Genomic DNA, 18223 nt, shown 5'->3' on the forward strand with positions numbered 1-18223 from the left:
AGCCTATTGCCTTTGTTTTTAGTATGTGGCTTGTATTGCTTTTGATTGTACGTTTTTGACCTTTGGACCTTGACATCGGTTTCCAGGGTTTTGAGCTTATCTAGACTGAGAATGTCCACTTGGCAAATTAATCAAGGGACTTAAAAACAGTAACTCCTCTCTATGTGATAAAATTCATCATCGCTAAATTACCTATGGTCCTCCATGTTTATGTCAGCACCCATTTAGGTATGAAAACTCAATAAAAGTTCCGACTGGCAACCACACCACATCTCTATACAAGCTGGTCATGGACACCAAGCAGTATTCTCCCAAAAGGTAAAATCTCAAGTCAGACAAAGTCAGGACTGAGCAAAAACTCCGTCAGGAATCACTATCTTCAACAGTTAAAGATGGAGGTTGTAAACAAACCAAGAAACAGACATGAGGCTTTTATCCCGCTAAAAATATGAAAATTCTGTTCAAATAACAGAAGTCCTTTAGTTCTGAGCTTTGGGCAAATGGTGTTTGTGTGCTTCGGTCTAATTGGCAAATGATTTTGTTTGTGTCATGGTCATAGTTATCATCATCATCATCGCCATCATCATCATCATCCTCATCACCAGCCACTATTCTCACTGTCCTGGACTTCACTGAAAGCGGCCAGGTAACACTTGACCGGAGGGGCCTTAAACAGTGTCTTAACACAGAAAGCATGTTCCATCTATTCAACATTCATGACTTTCAAAAAGTATTTACGTAAACATTATTATTTGTGACGGATGCATACCCATACAATGTATCTATTCCTAACGAAGGAAGGACATTGTGTTTCAAGAGTTACTCTAGTTACTCATTCTAGCTGTGAACTGATGCAATGAATGAAAATAGGTAAAAAGTGAAAGCTGTCAAATAAATGCTTTTTGGAAATATGAATGCACCCACCATAACGAGGAAATGTATTATTTTTTGATTATAGATATGATATCCACCCAGGCAGCCACAATCTAAATGTCCTTTTTCCAATAATTACATTTTTCTAGACATAAAAAGAAAGACACACACCTTAAGAGTTCAATACAGGACGCCATTGATTGTAAAGGCAGTAGTCCCAAATTGAGGTAAGCTTTAAGTGCCTCAATAAATCAAAAGATATTTCATATATCTCTGGCACTTATGAAGTCTGGTTAAGGTTAGTATAAACTAACTCAGTTTCTATTGCACTAGGATTGGAGAATACATGTCCTCATACTTACACTACGTACTTATGATGGTACATCAAATGCACTAATGTCGACATGAAAAGCAGACATAAACACTTTCACATGGCTTTGGACCGAGAAGGCCACAACAACGCTACAATACTGAAATATATATATGTATACATATATACTGTATATTAATATAGAGAGAAATATTTTAAAGTCTTTTTTGTTTTGTTTAGATGTTTTCTTATATATAACTATCTCTAGGAGATGTCAGAGGAGACAAAGTAAAGAATCGCAGTACTGGTACATTCACAGACAAACATTTCATCCATCGGGGGAGGGGAGACACGTATCTGAGCTCTCAGCCATGGGACTCGCAGCACTCTTGCGTCGCTCAGGCTTCTCAGAGGTCCTGGCCGAGCCGCTCAATCTCCTCGATGAGGAAGTCGATATCCTCGAAGGTGGCGGCCGGGTTGGAAATGACCATGCGGAAGAAGTTGACCTTGTCCCCCTGCGGCTGGTAGCTCACCATGGTCGTCCCGTACTCCATCATCCTGGCCTTGATCACAGGGGCCACCTGAGTGCATAAACACAGGTACGTGTCAGTGTTTATAGCAAATGGGAACAGGTATCAATGATGTGCCTAATTGTAAACATGGACACATCTCACAGGTTTCGGAACTGTGTTTTTTAAAAAGGTCTTTGTAAAAGGTCTGTTATTGAATTCTGGAGCACAAGGTAGAGAAAGTTATTTTTTAAGATAAATATTTTTAAATATTTGTGTGGTATAATAGCTTGTACACAGGTAATATATCTTCCTCACTTGTGTTGTTCATATACTGTATATTCATACTGTGTGTATCTCAAATATATTTGAATATATTCACATAATTTATACAAAGGCCACATACTGTAAAACCTGTTTTAACAAAATATGGGATGTGGTTACAGCATGTTATATATAGTGGTAATAAATGGTATGACATTCTGCAGTTAAAAGGAAGATGACATCTTTTGCTTTGACACAGTGCAAGTTCCGCCTCTGTGTGTTTAATTTCCAGTTTTCCGGCACAATCCGATAGCCCCTGCTCTCTTATCTGCTTCCCTCCATCAAACTTCTGCTCGTCTCTGCACTGCTCACACTGCCCTCAATCACGCTATCAGGAGACGGGCAAATTACGTTCGGCAGGGCCTCGGTCAGGCAGGCAGAGCCGGCACGGCTGACAGGTAAATCTACGCACAGCTGGACCTGTCACACGTCCGGCACATGACTCAGACGAGAGGAGTTATCGTTCAGTGACACCTGGTAGGAGTAATTTATTTGGAGCTTGATAACCCCTCTCTGGTTTCGGCAAACGTGAACTGCTGATGTACCAAGAGGAGCGAGATTCAATTAAGTGTCAACCGCTCTGCAGTTGGCTAGACAGACATTGTGACATGCTAATGATAAAATCCAGTTGTTGGTTTCTGTTGTGTTATAAAATGGCTTTTTAAAGTTTCAAATATTCTTTTTCCATCTGGGTTCATCATGGCTCTGCTTTTATCTGCAGTCTGGTACTTCTAAGCAATCAAAATGATGTTCGTAGAAATGAGCACATCCTAACACACACAATAACAAATCAACAGTATTTTTGTGCCTTGCAGAGGATTGGCCACAGTGCCTGTCTGGGATTAAATTGCCTAAGACGCTGAGGATTGTTTCTGTGGGTGAAAAGGAATTGCAGTCCTTCCTCTGATGACCACAATGGGATGCCCTGCCACTTTTGAGCGGTGGCCTTATGGCAGAGACGGGCAATTCAGGCCAGTGTGATTGTCTCTCATACGTAATTACAACCCCATGCTTCACTGAAGCACATTCATACACAAAGGCCTCTCTAGGAATTCTCTTTGCCAGCAGCACATATCTTGGCACTCTGGACAATGGTTATTAGGGACTACAACATGTCCCTACTTTTCCTTTATTTATGTATGATTAGTAGGCTAATCTGCTCGTACGGTGCATTTTAAAGCAGGCGTACTTGCATGGTTAACACTTACTTGAAGTAACAGTTAATCCGAACTATATAATAAAAAAAGTCAATGAGTGAATTTGTACAATACATGTAGGTGGTGAAGAGCTGAAGTCAATGAAGGGAACGTGTTGAACGTGTTGAAGGTAAGATTAGAACATTACAAATATACTAAAATGCTTTTGAGGAAAATAAGCTCTATAGCAGAGCCATTGCAGACACCAGATACAAATGTTTTATGAATGCAATATTCACAAAAATGTTTTTGTTTCACTGTTTCACTGAACACAGGTGCATGCCAGAAAAAAGGGGGGAGGGGGCAAAGGACAGACCTGCAAAGTAGTCCGTTTGGCAGCTTTTAGAATGTTATAATTATCGTCTATTTCTCCTCCCAAATAGGTTGCAGGTGTTCTTTTGTGAACTCCTTACTTTGCCAGAGGCTTTGGCTGAACAATCACCCTCAGAAATGCCGTCCACAGTGAGGTGGAGGGCCTTTTCAACTCCTCCATAAACACCAGTCACAACAGGATAGGCTCAAATGGAGAGGAATGCATTGGACAGGGCCATCACTTTCCCTTAACTGTTTTTAACAGTGTGAATGTGTTTCCTCCCTGAGCTGTCACAAGGACTGATTTAAAAGTCATGAACTTTATTTTACAAATGTGCTTATAGATGCCTGGGTTGATGCACAGGGGGCCCTCAATGGTCTGAGTTGCTACTTGCCTTCTACTTGCTAGTTCAGTACTTTGGGGCCCTGAAGACTTCACATAAAAAATACGACACTCCAGACACTTGCAGACTGGGTTGGTCAGTGCAGATTGGTGATGTGTAATGCAAGCATGACTATAGAGGCTTATTATGTAGGGACTATGTTATAACTAGGCTTTGTCCACTCATAGCCAACATGTTGCTGATATCTCTGAACAGATGACTCTCTTAGAGCTTACTTACTGATTTTGATACTGATAGCCTGATTTTGCTAACTCATCACTGTAATATTTTCTATTGCAAAGGCAAAAAATGATCAGCAGCACAATTATGCTTATGATCTACTCAAAATCGTACCTAAAAATGTACTGTACAGAGGAAGAGATACAAGTACAGTGCTAACCATGGCTGTGAATTAGGAGTCAGAATGTGAATGTGTTTGTATGCATGTGTGTGTGTGTGTGTGTGTGTGTGTGTGTGTGTGTGTGTGTGTGTGTGTGTGTGTGCGGGTGCGTGCATGTGTGCGTGCGTGCGTGCATGCGTGTAAGTGTGTGTGAGTGTGTGTGTGTGTTGTGTGTGTGTGTGTGTGTGTGTGCTTATCTGTGTTAAGTGACGGATGTGTGAGGAGCTCTTTGTATGTTTGGCACGCTCCTGCTATCTACCTTAATTGCTGATAAGAGCTGCTAAGGACTCGGCTGCCTGAGGCTGACACTAAACCAGCCACCGACCAATCAGGATGACTGGTCCCCCAGTATATCAACACCCACACACAAACACACACACACACACACACACACACACACACACACACACACACACACACACACACACACACACACACACACACACACAAATGCATTCTATTTCCAGTGGTGGTATACAACACTACATTCACAACACATTTTTCACTACATTGTTGATTGTTCCAATACTGGAGGCTCATTTTTAGATTTAGGCTATGTTCTCTTTCTGCAGTCCCCTTCTCTGTCTCCTGACCCAGCTACTCTTCCTCTCTCCCTCTCCCCCCCCCCTCTCTATATATATATATACTGTACATATATATTAAGTACACAGGAGTAAACAAGATAAGTGTTCTTAGCAGCATTTAAATATGTATTTAAACCCCAGAGCTGAGGCACAAGGAAATCAAATGGCACCTTGTGCAGGCGTTTCTGCTTCTCCACCTTGTCCTCCACGTAGCGCAGGCTGGGCGGAAGGTACCAGAAGCACACGTTGGTGTGCTGAGGCTGTAGCAGAGGCAGAGCAGAATGCACAGGCCTGTTAGCACTGAACCTGCATCTATCATCAGTCTGAGTCAAATACACTTTATTCAACTCATGCGCAAAAGATAGAAGATAGTATTCAAGACTTCAAATCAGATGGAATAATAAGCACTGATAAATAACAGACAAAAAATATCAATCTAAAATCACTGAACACATGTACAGATTGAGAATAAAAAGTAGGTTTTGAGAATGACAAAACGAGTGTTAAATCAAACATATTGTATACAATTAATTGAATTAATTGAATAAATCTGCAGCTACAGTTAGATTTTGAAAGCGTTGGCTTTTATAGGCGCAGAAACCACAGCAGGTGCATATTTTTGGAATCCCCACTGCAGCAAGCAGGGAAATAGCTTTCTAGCGGCTGGGATAATGTTTTTATAATCCCAAGCGTTCGATTATGTTTAAGTAACCGCACCGTGCCACTTCGTCTCTGCTCATTGGCTGCTGAGGTCGGCAGGCAGCGTGGGACCCCAGAGCAAAATTGTTATGTCAGTTTAGCGGCGACGGCCATTTACATGCAAATTAGCCTTGATGCATTTCCCATTCGTTTCAAGGAGAAACTCTGGCTAGCAGCAATGACCTCTAAAAACAGCCCACGACACGCACCACATTACCAAACACTCTGTGAAATGCTAAACATGAAGGGGGGACGTTGTTTGTTATGTGCATACGGGTATAGTACATTTTAAGCAGAACTGTGACACAGAATGAAGCCATCTGCATGTCTATATGTAGTATGACTAATTGCCTGTCATTTCATGCTCGCCATCCAGAATAATGGCATCACAGTGCGGTGACACCTTTGAAGGGAATCAAAGACATTTTTCATGTTCACAGCAACACCATTCATCTTGTCGTCCAGTGTGGCGGAGCCATTAGAAGGGACAAAGGAAAGCATCAATAACGTTAGCAAAGACAAAACAGAAGGAGGGAGACAGAGAGAGAGGGACTAAAGTGGACACTTGCTTTTCCGTCAAAGACCATCTCGTATCCTTCCCTGTCCTTGATCTTGTTGTACAGGTACTCGGACAGCTCCAGACACTTGTCAATCTGAGCTTCAAAACCGATGGTGCCCTGTGAACGCACACACACACACACACACAAAACATACACACACAAGTGTTAACATAAATGGTCTGACAGGGTGATTTCCCCCCCAGGGTCTGATACATGAAGGAGCGAAACCATGGCAACAGCTCTGACAGGTCAACCTAACAATCAACAGCACTCTCCCCGCCTGGACAAAATATTTGTGATCACAGCACAACAGCTGGGAATGAACATTAACAAATAAAGACCTCCAGCCAGATGGTATGGCAACTTAAACAATACAATCCATCCACTGAGAGCAAAGCTAAATGATTATTCCAGAACCATCCACAGCTCTTCCTGAAGCAGGGAAACTGTATCCCAGTGACTTGACCTTATATCTCTTGTTACACATGACAGGTCAGTGAGGATGGACAGTTGCCATGTCCTGGGCTGCATTAAGCATCAGCACCAGGTTCTCCGTAGTCAAAAAAATGTGTGCAAAGCAGACGGACTCAGGTTACTCCATTTACAACTAAGACCTACATCTGATGAAGTGTTTCTCTACTATGGCTTGATTGAAAGCGTGTGTCTTGGCTCACAAATCACATAAAAATCTCTTAATGACAAGGCATCAGAAAACCTCTGGACCTAAATTCTAGCAGTGGCTTTATTTCCCATATGAAACATAACCCCCTGGGCCCGGCATGAACCGACGATTGTGAATGCTCCGCAGAACTCAAAGGTGCATTAAGAACTGCAGAACTCAAAGGTGCATTGAGAACCGCAGAACTCAAAGGTGCATTGAGAACCACAGAACTCAAAGGTGCATTGAGAACCACAGAACTCAAAGGTGCATTGAGAACCACAGAACTCAAAGGTGCATTGAGAACCACAGAACTCAAAGGTGCATTGAGAACCACAGAACTCAAAGGTGCATTGAGAGTAAAATGTAAGAAGGGCATAAAGCAGCAGAGACAGCAGCACAAAGCAAAGAAACAGCAATCGCTGTCTGCACCACGTCAGTTTCTGCCAATACACATAGCCGTGGCAGGATAAGCAATTACCCTTACCGCTCACTGTCAAGAGCCAGAGAATCTGCTGATCACGACAGCCTGCATCAGGCCTCTAAGCACGCTATCAGGAGCTGCTAGGAGGAGACACTGGCCCACTCATACTGTCAATCAAGTCTACAACTCTGAGCCAAGAGATAAGAAGGACAAGGGTAAACTTTGCAAGTACACTGAAACAATGAGTGCCCATATGCACCTTGCTATAGAAACCTGAACTGTTGCAAAACTATTATATTTCCTTCCTTTACCGTAATCACCAACTGATTACACCTGACATAGCAGAACTAGGCCTTATCAACAGAGATCCTTCATGGTGATACCTTAAAGGTGCTATGTGGAGTTTTTTTTTCAGTTTAAAACATTCAAAAATGACCTAGACATAACAACGGGATGTGAAAAAACAACTCTTTTGATGCAGTGTCAAAAAACGCATAAGCTCTGTAAACTAACTATTGAAGTTAGTATAAGTATAAGTATATATACTCTTTTGATCCCGTGAGGGAAATTTGGTCTCTGCATTTATCCCAATCCGTGAATTAGTGAAACACACTCAGCACACAGGTGAACACACAGTGAGGTGAAGCACACACTAATCCCGGCGCAGTGAGCTGCCTGCAACAACAGCGGCGCTCGGGGAGCAGTGAGGGGTTAAGTGCCTTGCTCAAGGGCACTTCAGCCGTGCCTACTGGTCGGGGTTCGAACCGGCAACCCTCCGGTTACAAGTCCGAAGTGCTAACCAGTAGGCCACGGCTGCCCCTAAGTTAGCATGCAGATCAGCAAGTGGCGGGCCGGCTCTGTTGTAATATCACTGTGGCACGTGTGGCGCTGTATAAAATACAATGCAAAGGAAGAGTGCTGAGTAACAACGTTCAAGACTCAAAACCTACAAATATCCCACATTTAACCACTTTAAAGCCACGTTAACCAACAAGTACACATTTTGAAGATACGCACAGACCTGTCAGAGCTGTACATGATACACACACCAGACCATTTCATACTGGACATAATGGGGTAAAGTCTTGTAGCTTTGTAACTAGCACCATTGGATTCCCTGACCCTGACAATGTGGGTTTAGCTATTTAAATTCCAACATTCCAGCTTATTCAGTAGCCGAAATATTACAAATTCAAGTTTTTTTTTTTTTTAAATCAACATGGCCACATAGACATCTGGGCAAATGCAAACATCGATTTTCTGACTCCTTATACAATAACCTTTCCAAAAATGTATAGTTTACCAAATCCCCCAAAAATTCCCACAAAAATATATAGTGAACCTGACTAAAACCTGTCAGAGGATGTAGAACTGTACATTATACTGTACACACACCAGACCATTTCATACTGGACAGGCCACCGGCCAGCAGCCCAGCACGCTGTCTAGTGGAGCACTGACTCTGCTGCTCTCACCTTGGCCCTCCACATGAGCCACAGCTTGAAGATGTCCACATGGCGCCCACACTGCAGGGCCTTGTCCCCTGTGTCATAGCCCAGGTCGTAATGCTTGTCCTGCTGGAACAGGTAGACTGCGTGCATCTGGTTGCAGTTCTGCATCAGACCCTGAATCAACGAGTGAGTACGGTAAGTAAAATAATGCATAAATGAATGAATGAATGAATGAGCAATAAATAAATGAATTTCCCCTTGGGGATCAATAAAGTATCTATCTATCTATAGCAGGGGTGGGCAAACATCATGCGCTCATGAGAGGGAGAGAGAGCGGCAGGTTCCAGCTGGCTTGGCATTGATATATGATATCTCCTTCTTATAAGAAACTTTTAAAAGGAAATCATGAAGGCAACAGTAGTTCCCACTACTGATCATTTATAAACTGTGAGAGGGCACAGCCATAGGTACAGCACTAGCCATAGCGGAGCTGGCAGAAGATCATTGAGAAGAAATAAACGTGAATTCATAAAGCGACAGTGCATAATTTATACATTTGTTAAACAGCATCAAATTAGCAGTAATTTTTAAGCAATTAATATTTTAAAACAAATACTTTTGATACTAAATGATAGGCTATAAAAAAATGTACTTTTTTATGTGTGTGTTGTTTAGGGGGGGGGGGGGGGGGGTGGTTGTTGTGCGGCACACCGGACAATTTTCAAAACCCAATGTGGCCCTTGAGCAATGTTACAGTACTGTAACAAAGATCGATGTTTGCAAGCCTTTTTCATGGGTTCATGGGGCACCCAGGTCATGCATTCCCTAGGGCCCAGACCGATGGGTTGACCACCGGGCAACACCTGCATACCTCCTCTCTGACCAGCAGGGCGGAGCACTGCAGTGGGACGGCCATCATCTTATGGGGGTTCCAGGTCATTGAATTGGCCCTGCAAAAGTGCAAACCATCATAAGCACAGTCATATACACTAAGTAAGGGATAACGGCCGCCGAGGTGTCCTGTTATACATGCAGCGGAGGGGAGTTGCGTCCGCCCGAGTCTATTAATTCCGTATAACTGGACACACCCCGAAGGCAGTTATCCCGCTTATCACCCGGTTGCTACTGTAAAGCCATGCCTTTATAGCACGCAAAGGAAACATGCGGTAACTTGTTGTACAACTTTCGTTGGCCCTATAATAGCGATAGCATGGACAGTTAGCTTGTTTACAGTTGATTCCATTGTTGCAAAGCCTGCCCCCAGGCTCAACCGTCGTTCTACTATGGTTGTTATACAGTAGTTACCATTCATAAGCATTGATATGGAACAGCGATTAAACTTTTTTTTACCAGATCTACTTCATAGGTGTCCCGTTATTCAGAAAATTAAACTTTTTTTTACCAGATCAACTTCATAGGTGTCCCGTTATTCAGAAAATTAAAGCCACCCTGCCAGCCAATCAGAAAAGAGTATTTCTTCTCTCCGGGTGATAAATGAATATAGTATTGAAGACAAGATAAAATGATTTCCATTTTAAGGCTACGTTCCCATAAACTGACACACTCCCAAATGTATGCCAAGAGAAATTAAATTTTGTAATCACAATACTATTCAGAGGAATGAAAAATCGGCACCAGGAAAACAACATTAAATCCTGACAATCCTGATTATGAATACATAAATAATAAACCAACTAAATGAACCAACAATAATTAATTAACATTAACATTATGAAAATGAATAGATAAACAAATAGAATAAAGACAACAACACAACACAAATCCCAACAGCGGCAAATTGACAGGAAGTGGGGAGGAGATCACAAGACTGACCTCTCAACCCCGTTCAGCTTCCACCGGTGCTTCCGCGACATGAGCAGACTGCCTCCCCAGGCACCCTACACACACACACACACACACACACACACACACACACACACACACACACACACACACACACACACACACACACATACACACACACACACACACACACAGAGAACAGGTGCTATAAAATCATCACGGTAACATCACACCTGGTGAGAACTCAACATGGCATTTGGATAACACCTTCTTCCTGAACAAGCCCATAATGTTGCCTGTGCCAAGAAGCATCTCTCTCTCTCTTTCTCTCTCTCTCTCTCTCATCCCCCCCTCCCCCCCCCCACACACACACAGTCAGAGAGAAGTATGTGTCTCATTCAGTTCACACACTATGAAAAAAACAGCCAACCTAACAAAATTTCTCAGTCCCAATTTGAATGATTACAAGATTCAGCCATACATGGACTGATATCATTCATCCTCCTATGGAATTTTAGATGAGGACAAAAGTGGATAGAAAGGCTACCAGCACACCAGACTGTAACGCCCAGCAAGTTAATGAGCGTTTTGACAGAGGGAGTCTAAAAAGGGAAAGAGCTTCATCACTCTCTTGTTCTCGTCTGGTCTGCAGTGACACAGACTCTAAAAGGCTCACCCTTGGGCTTGCAGGTCAGCTGCATGCAGAATTGTGTGTGTGTGTGTGTGTGTGTGTGTGTGTGTGTGTGTGGCTCCTTACTCTTCGACTGGGCTGGGTGAGGCTACAGCTGTGTGCCCAGACTCCTAACAACAAACCAATGGGCTACATGAAAGGCACGATGGAGTCACAAACTAATGACATGACAATAGACACCTATTTATCCAGCGCCACTCAGAGACACACACTAACATGCAGTAGCATACTCATTCTCTCTCTCTCTCTCTCTCTCTCTCACACACACACATACACACACACACACACACACACACACACACACACATACACGCACACATACTTTGAACTGACATAATAAATACCTTCTGTTTACAATGCAGAGCTCACTTAATAATCATAACGTGCACCCCTCATCAAGAGAAACAGTGTGATGTACAAACATTGCAACACATAAAAGGGCTTTTACTGTAAGAACAAAAACGTGTCTGAAGGTGCACTGAGCGAAAAAGCAAGTACTTCAAATGACTACATACTCGTATTGACCCTTTTAATATGGAGACACGCTAGCTAAGGCCTCGGAGATCTGCAAATGAGATCAGCCTCCTCTTTTGAAAGACACTGCTGTGAATCTGCGACGGCCATCTCACCCCCCCCCCCCCCCCCCCTCCGTCAGGAAGTGAGGTGCAGAGGAGAAAAACATGCCCACTCACGTCCACGTGCATCCAGACGTCGTATTTCTTGCAGATGTCCGAGATGGCGATGAGTGGATCAAAGGCTCCGTAGACAGTGGTGCCGGCCGTGGCGCTCACAAAGAACGGGACGAGACCCTAGAGGGACACAAGATATTCACAGGCGACACTTTACTGCCTGGATGGGCCGCCATACAACGTCTGGAAATCATGTTGACCACTCCATCAGTTTAAACAGGTCCTTTCAGAGGGAAAGGATGTGACTTCAGAATATGCAGCTGGAGCTGGCCAGAGGGCAGGATGATTACCACACATACCCAACACCTAATAAGTTTCATATGTTAAATATTAATGGAATGTTGTTTCAACACATCTACTCAACAAAGTCTACCGGTACATGAACGTAGAATTTCATTTCACCACAAAAAGACAGACCAGCCATTCAATAATATTTAAACTATATATTATGTATTGAAAAACCATACATGTTAATCATGCGTGATGGAGAGAGTTTTGATTGAGCTTCCAGCCAAAAGTGATGGGTAGCAATGTGTCATTGTCATTTCAAACTTGTCCAAAAGCTATTCACTTCCACAGAGCACTGGAGCAGCTAGTGATACTGATAGTTTTCTTACACCTCATCAGAGAGGTGCAATAACATGCAATAAGCTGTTGGAGCATTTTGTTGAAAAGTAAATCTTTTCCTGTGAGCTTGTTGGGCACCGCTCGACCATAAAAGTCGATTAGATGGGGAAATGTTTCTGAGAGAATGGTCAGGCAGGGACGAGGGGAGACGAGCGTTCAGACTGTACCTTCTGCTTCGCCTCCAGGATCTTCTTCTCAAGGTCGGACGGTATCATCTTCCCTCTGGTGAAGGCAAAAGTAATGGAATAAAAGTAGGAATAAAAGAGGAATAAAAAATAAATTATGTTTTTATTTGAGCTCATGTCAATCATCTCAATCAATCAGAGACAACAAACAATACACCAAGTCTACTGTGTGTAGCATCACGTCTGTGACAACATCTGTATTCTGTACTCACCTCTCATCTACCTTGATGCAAATGACACTCTCTGTCCCGATGCCAAGAGCAGCAGCTCCTTTTTTGATGGAGAAATGGCTCTGCAACACAAAAAATGTCATTGGTCATTTTTTCACATGAAAATGTCTATAGATATTCATAATCAATTACTTCTTGATGTCCTTCATCATAAAATGATAGCGACAATTCAAGAGAATGCATGAAGTATATGATCTATTACATCTGCTTGCGACTAGTTGTTTCCCATGAGTTATAATGGCTACAAGGATAATATCAGTGTGATGACTTTTATGGCAAAAGGAAATAGACAATCTCTGCCTACAAATATAATGGAAAAGATGCTCTCTTTTAAAATTCTCCATTTTAAACTCTCCAATCTAAGATGTCCCTCATCTGATATTCTGTGATAACACCTTTGATTGCCTACCAATGAACTGCATTTATCTCGTAAACATGGGACAGAGGATGGCTTCTGATTGGTCATCGATCACTTGTTATACATTACAGTCACAGCATACAAATTCATCATATCATACATGATGTTTTAAATCCACATTCTCAGGTCCCCTTTTTAGAGTACCCTCATATTAAAAATAATCAATATATCAACATATGAATTCCAAGATACAGATTATGAGGATGGCATAGCCTACTCTAAAATCATAATTTATTAACCTGTCTGAAGCCAGAAAGACAGAAAACAAAGCAAAGAAAGAGGAGCTTGAAAATGAAAAATGAAGAGAGTACAAAAAAGAACAAAAATAGAGCCTACATGCTCCGAAGTGAAAGCTGCTAGTTTGGGGATCGACGACATTCCTTTCTCCTTCACTTCAGGGAACATCTTGAAGCGTGCCAGCAGCATGGCATACATGTTGGATATGGCGCCACCTAGGGGAGAAAGACAGAGCGCCTCAGCCTTCCACCAGTGATTATGAAAGGCAGGTGATGAGGATGTGCAGCCTCAGCCAAAGGCAACACACAGCTGCCTATATCACTCCACACAGCCTGACAAAGAGCAAACAGCATCCTGATGTGGGCGCTAAATCTTGCTCTCTCTCTCTCTCTTGCTCTCACACACATCCTGTTTTTGTCTCCATCTTGCTCCTCTGTGTCTTTGAGTAAGCGATTCTCTATCTAAAAAGCGTACTAAAACATAAACACCACTGATTAGCGGTACACAAAAACATGTGAAGCTGACCAAGTAGACAAAGTAAAAAAAAATAAACCTGTCAAAAAGGTTTACATGAAGTCTCAGCAGCTTCAGTGTCTGTCTGGCCTACAAGTGTGTGGTATTACCACACCTGATGTTGGGTTCTTGGCTAGCCATCGAAGCATGAGGGGGCTTACACTGGGCCTTATGCATTGCATATGTCTCATTCATTACATACATACGTCTCTTGACTTGATCAAAATGGAGGCTGTGATGCAACGTGAAGGACAGGGCGGACACTCTGCTCCATCAAAATTAGGAAACAAGTCAGAGAGTCGGGGAGGGGGTAGGAGGGGAGGCGGAGGGTGGGGGTGGGGGTGCGGAGTGGGTGGAGCCCCTGTGAGGCACGCTCCTCGCGTGACGCTTACCGGGAGAGAAGATGCCGTCGCCTCGTCCATCGGACCAGCCAATGATCTCCCTCATCTTCTTGAGCGTGACGTATTCCAGCAGCACAAACACTGGCGCCACCTCATAGGTGAACCTGTCCAGCACCGGGAGACCACATGACCCAGTTACACAAAACGCCAAAGCAGCACCCAAAAAAAAAAGAGTCCACGTTTTTTCCCCTGTTTCACAACAGTCTCGGCCTGTGCTTTTGCAACAGCATGTCATTGACAGTTTGAGGGCGTGTTGAGGTTGTTACATAGAGGCGCAGGAACAGGAGGAGAAAACTAGGGTGATACACAGACAGGGGCTCCTACATTGGCAAATCCTTCAAGTTAAAGATATTTGATGTCTTTCCACACACACACACAACTATAATTATTCAGTAAACATTTTACTAAGAATTTACTGAAAAGGTGATAATGATACTATTAAACTGCCACTTCATATTGAAAGATGGACTGAAAAAATAAATTACTGATAGGGAATATTTGTAATAGAATATGTTAAACATATAATGTGTACCACACCTTCTGAATCATCTTATTTCCAAATGTGGAGGATTTTCAGTTTTAGTTATTTAATTGTAAATGAATAGACAAAATCTACATTTTACTGCACTACCCAATTTGCCTAGCCTGCAATTTGCCTAGCCTGTCAGCAGTTCTAAGGAACACTTCACAGACTAACCTGAAAGTAACCTTTAATGGTCATAGCTCAAATAATTTTAATTTTCTCAGCGTGAATGGCCGAGAAGATATGTTCAGGGAGCTAACTTGGGGGAAGGGCGAGGGGATAATTTAATGTTGGATTCGATTCAAGCCAGGCTTTTCATTTCACTCCTTTCAAATGATTCCTTTGATGCTCCCAACACTATCAGAAGAAACAGGCGCATAATAAGTTGGCATCAGAGCGGGGAACCTGGGGCAGGAAATGACTGAAACTCGCCACGTGGTCGAGCATTGAGCCAGGAGTACTCACATATTGGTATTGGCAGTTGATGTCAACCAATCCGCCGCCAGGCCAACCATGTCTAATCCAGTAGAGAGTTGATTGAAATACCTGGGGTGCGCTATACATAGAAAATGAAATGAGAGAGATTTAATGATACTTATAGATTTTAATTAGGCCGTGAAAATGGCATTTAAATGCTAATATGTTTTGGTGTATTGTCTGTGCCTTTGATTTTAGGGAATGGCCCAACATAATTTTACCCATGGTTGAGAAGGCCTAAATATTTGGCTCTACCGTCTACATGGTTTAATCTGTATTGTTTTAGCAAGGTGAAATAATAGATCTGTGATACAGTAGGCTACGTCTTTACAATGACAAGGGTCATTTGTAATTTAGTGAAACCCGTCAATTTATTTCTAATAGAAGGGGGAAAATAAGGGGAAGATCAAATAGCATAGACGCTGTTCACTTATCGCCACACTGGCATTAAAATAACAAATAAATTAAATCTACCCCAAAAGCCAGCATTTTCAAGCAAAACTCGAATGTTAAAAGGGCATGCAAATTACCTGTTTTAATGGCGTATTTCAGGGTGGCCCGACAACTTACAAGGATATCATCCAAGCTCTCAGGCTCATCGGAAAGTTCCCAGTTGTTTCTTTGGAGTAATTCATTAGGGTAGTGAAAATCGATTACTTTCGTTGACCTATCAAACGACTCCACAATATAGGATAACAAGATATCCACGACCTCCTGGAGGAAAGTCATTGTCTTCATGTCTCCATCCAGAGCAGGAAGAAGATCTGTAAAATATTTAATTGCTATGTATTTTAGTATTAAAATGCAATTGGATAATATGGAAAACACGACACTGTAACGATTAAGTGATCATTTAACCTTGACAAAGGAAGGTCAGGTTGATGATTAACGGATAAAGGGTGCTTCCTTAGAAAATACATACACTAAGCATTCAAACAGACTACCGGTTGAAAATAATCGTTTCAAGTAAAATTATTAGACTTGCAGACAATGCTTTAGGTCATTCGATATTTATGTAAAACAAAAGTCAACAATTTGAAGAAAGATGTAAAAAAAATCAAAGCATAGGCCTAGTTTCCACATTACAGACTATTTTGTTCAGATTAACAGAATACAGAAATGCATGTATGGGTGCAACGTGGGGAAATTAAGGGGGGGGGGGGCAGCTTGTACCTGTTGAGTAGAGCTCGGAAAAGCCGGTGGTTGCTTTAGAACAATTACATGGTTTATTGCAACCGCAGGTCTCAGCCGGTGTCTCTTCCTCTTGTTTGGTTGATGTGTCGACTGGTTTGTCGACTGCTTCATCGCCGACATTTAGCAGTGCTTCAGCAAAGCCGGAGATAATTCAAGTCATAAATCGTAAACCCAAAACAATAAACCTTTTCATGCTGACTTACAAGGCTATTACTGATGTAAAAAATCTTAAATTACGGAGGGGTATGACATGCATTTTAATATATGCGAAATAATTACGAATATGATAGCACTCAACGAAATGTGCAAAAAAATCAGAGGATAATTTCAGAAGAACGTACCACATAATTTCGATCCAAGACCACCAGGAAATTTTTGGGCCGCTGCCTGACACCATGCTCTTGCTAAACAAATACAGTCAAAGCGAAATTCGAGGACAGTTCATTTACAGGCAATATTTCCACTACAATATCACAATGAAAATTCAACAATTACTGACATAATGGGACCGCGATTTTGCCATTGATATTGTAGCTGAATTCATAATAATAAACATGAAAACAGCCACGTCGTAATGAAATAAGCTTCATACTTTCACATCATCACCATAACCTTGAACTAGGAAATTTAGGCTAGGTTCTCAATAAGAAATGTCCCATTTCCCACACACGTTGTGAGCTAATCATGATATTGCCATGCACATAGGATTTGAATATTACCGCTTAGTATATTCTGGTGCATAGTGTATAAGATATTAGACTCATAGCTGATGGTGATGTTTGTTCTCAGAACTCGTATTATTCGCCCTTACTTACGTGTACTGGGGCTTTGGCTGCCAGCATTAGGATTACCAGCATTTTGGCCACCGAGAGACCAAAACCCGTGAGAAGCCATTGCAGTCAGTCACAACTACGAAAGAAGGAGACAGATAGTGCCCATCCAGACGGAAAAACGCGTCAGGGGGAAACGGGAGCTGTTCGCAGGCGTGGTGCTGAAAGCGTCCAGGCAGCTTTTCAGTTAGCTGTTGCAAATCCAATTGAGCATTCAACGGAAACACGAACACGGCTTTCAGATCGTTGCCCCCTCTTCACTCAGGTATCCTCCCGTCTCAAATCTCGGTCCTCCACAGGTACCACAAAACTGCGTGGCGTCTGCTGTGCTGTGCGCGCAACGCGGTTTAAAATGAACAACCACTTCTTCCTGACAGCATACTTTCCAAAGACGCGGCGCGTCAACACAATGTAATGAATTGCGTAAAAGGTGTTTCGAAACGATGTTTTGCAACAAATCCAAAAAACGGACTATCGAAGGGGAAAAATAGGACAGATTTACGACCAATGCAATGCTCGAAATAGTTTCCGGTAAGTGCCAGGTGCACTTTTATTAGTGCGTATCATAGTCCAACTTGGAAAATAGAGCGAGGGGTATAATGACATTAGGAATCATAAAAGCCTTGTGTAGCGTGGCGCTAACCCAGTTTCACGTCACCAAGAGAAATTCCGACGTGATTCTCATCATGACGAAGGGCGTTGCGTGCTGAGTCGTGACCACA

The 18223-nt window shown here is 42.4% G+C and overlaps 1 protein-coding gene across 1 annotated transcript; it reads right to left on the bottom strand.

Moving 5' to 3' along the window:
• Nucleotides 1-1590: 1590 nt before the first annotated feature.
• On the bottom strand, nucleotides 1591-17565 carry gad2 (glutamate decarboxylase 2). The gene is made up of 16 exons (XM_076291336.1): nucleotides 17487-17565; nucleotides 17013-17075; nucleotides 16651-16800; nucleotides 16008-16241; nucleotides 15466-15556; nucleotides 14469-14581; nucleotides 13663-13778; nucleotides 12891-12970; nucleotides 12661-12715; nucleotides 11870-11986; nucleotides 10517-10581; nucleotides 9555-9633; nucleotides 8708-8857; nucleotides 6160-6267; nucleotides 5062-5151; nucleotides 1591-1764 (listed from the first exon to the last, which is right to left on the bottom strand). The coding sequence occupies exons 1-16, from the start codon at nucleotides 17563-17565 to the stop codon at nucleotides 1591-1593; spliced, it is 1764 nt and encodes a 587-aa protein (XP_076147451.1).
• Between the last annotated feature and the right edge of the window lie 658 nt (nucleotides 17566-18223).

The sequence above is a fragment of the Alosa pseudoharengus genome, unplaced genomic scaffold (genome assembly GCF_046254945.1).
Source record: "Alosa pseudoharengus isolate Yale_2024_CS ecotype anadromous, Long Island Sound unplaced genomic scaffold, YU_APseudo_1.1 YU_APseudo_1.1_scf_18, whole genome shotgun sequence".
Taxonomy (NCBI): domain Eukaryota; kingdom Metazoa; phylum Chordata; class Actinopteri; order Clupeiformes; family Clupeidae; genus Alosa; species Alosa pseudoharengus.

What these genes read in the sequence shown, in the direction of transcription:
- gad2 (XM_076291336.1), bottom strand. Translation starts at nt 17,565, where the DNA reads ATGGCTTCTCACGGGTTTTGGTCTCTCGGTGGCCAAAATGCTGGTAAT. An exon ending in CAGCTTTCACTTCGGAGCAT is followed by an intron (nt 12,971 to 13,662) that starts GTAGGCTCTATT and finishes TTTGTGTTGCAG; the next exon opens with AGCCATTTCTCCATCAAAAA. An exon ending in TCCTGGAGGCGAAGCAGAAG is followed by an intron (nt 11,987 to 12,660) that starts GTACAGTCTGAA and finishes GTGTCCCTCTAG; the next exon opens with GGTCTCGTCCCGTTCTTTGT.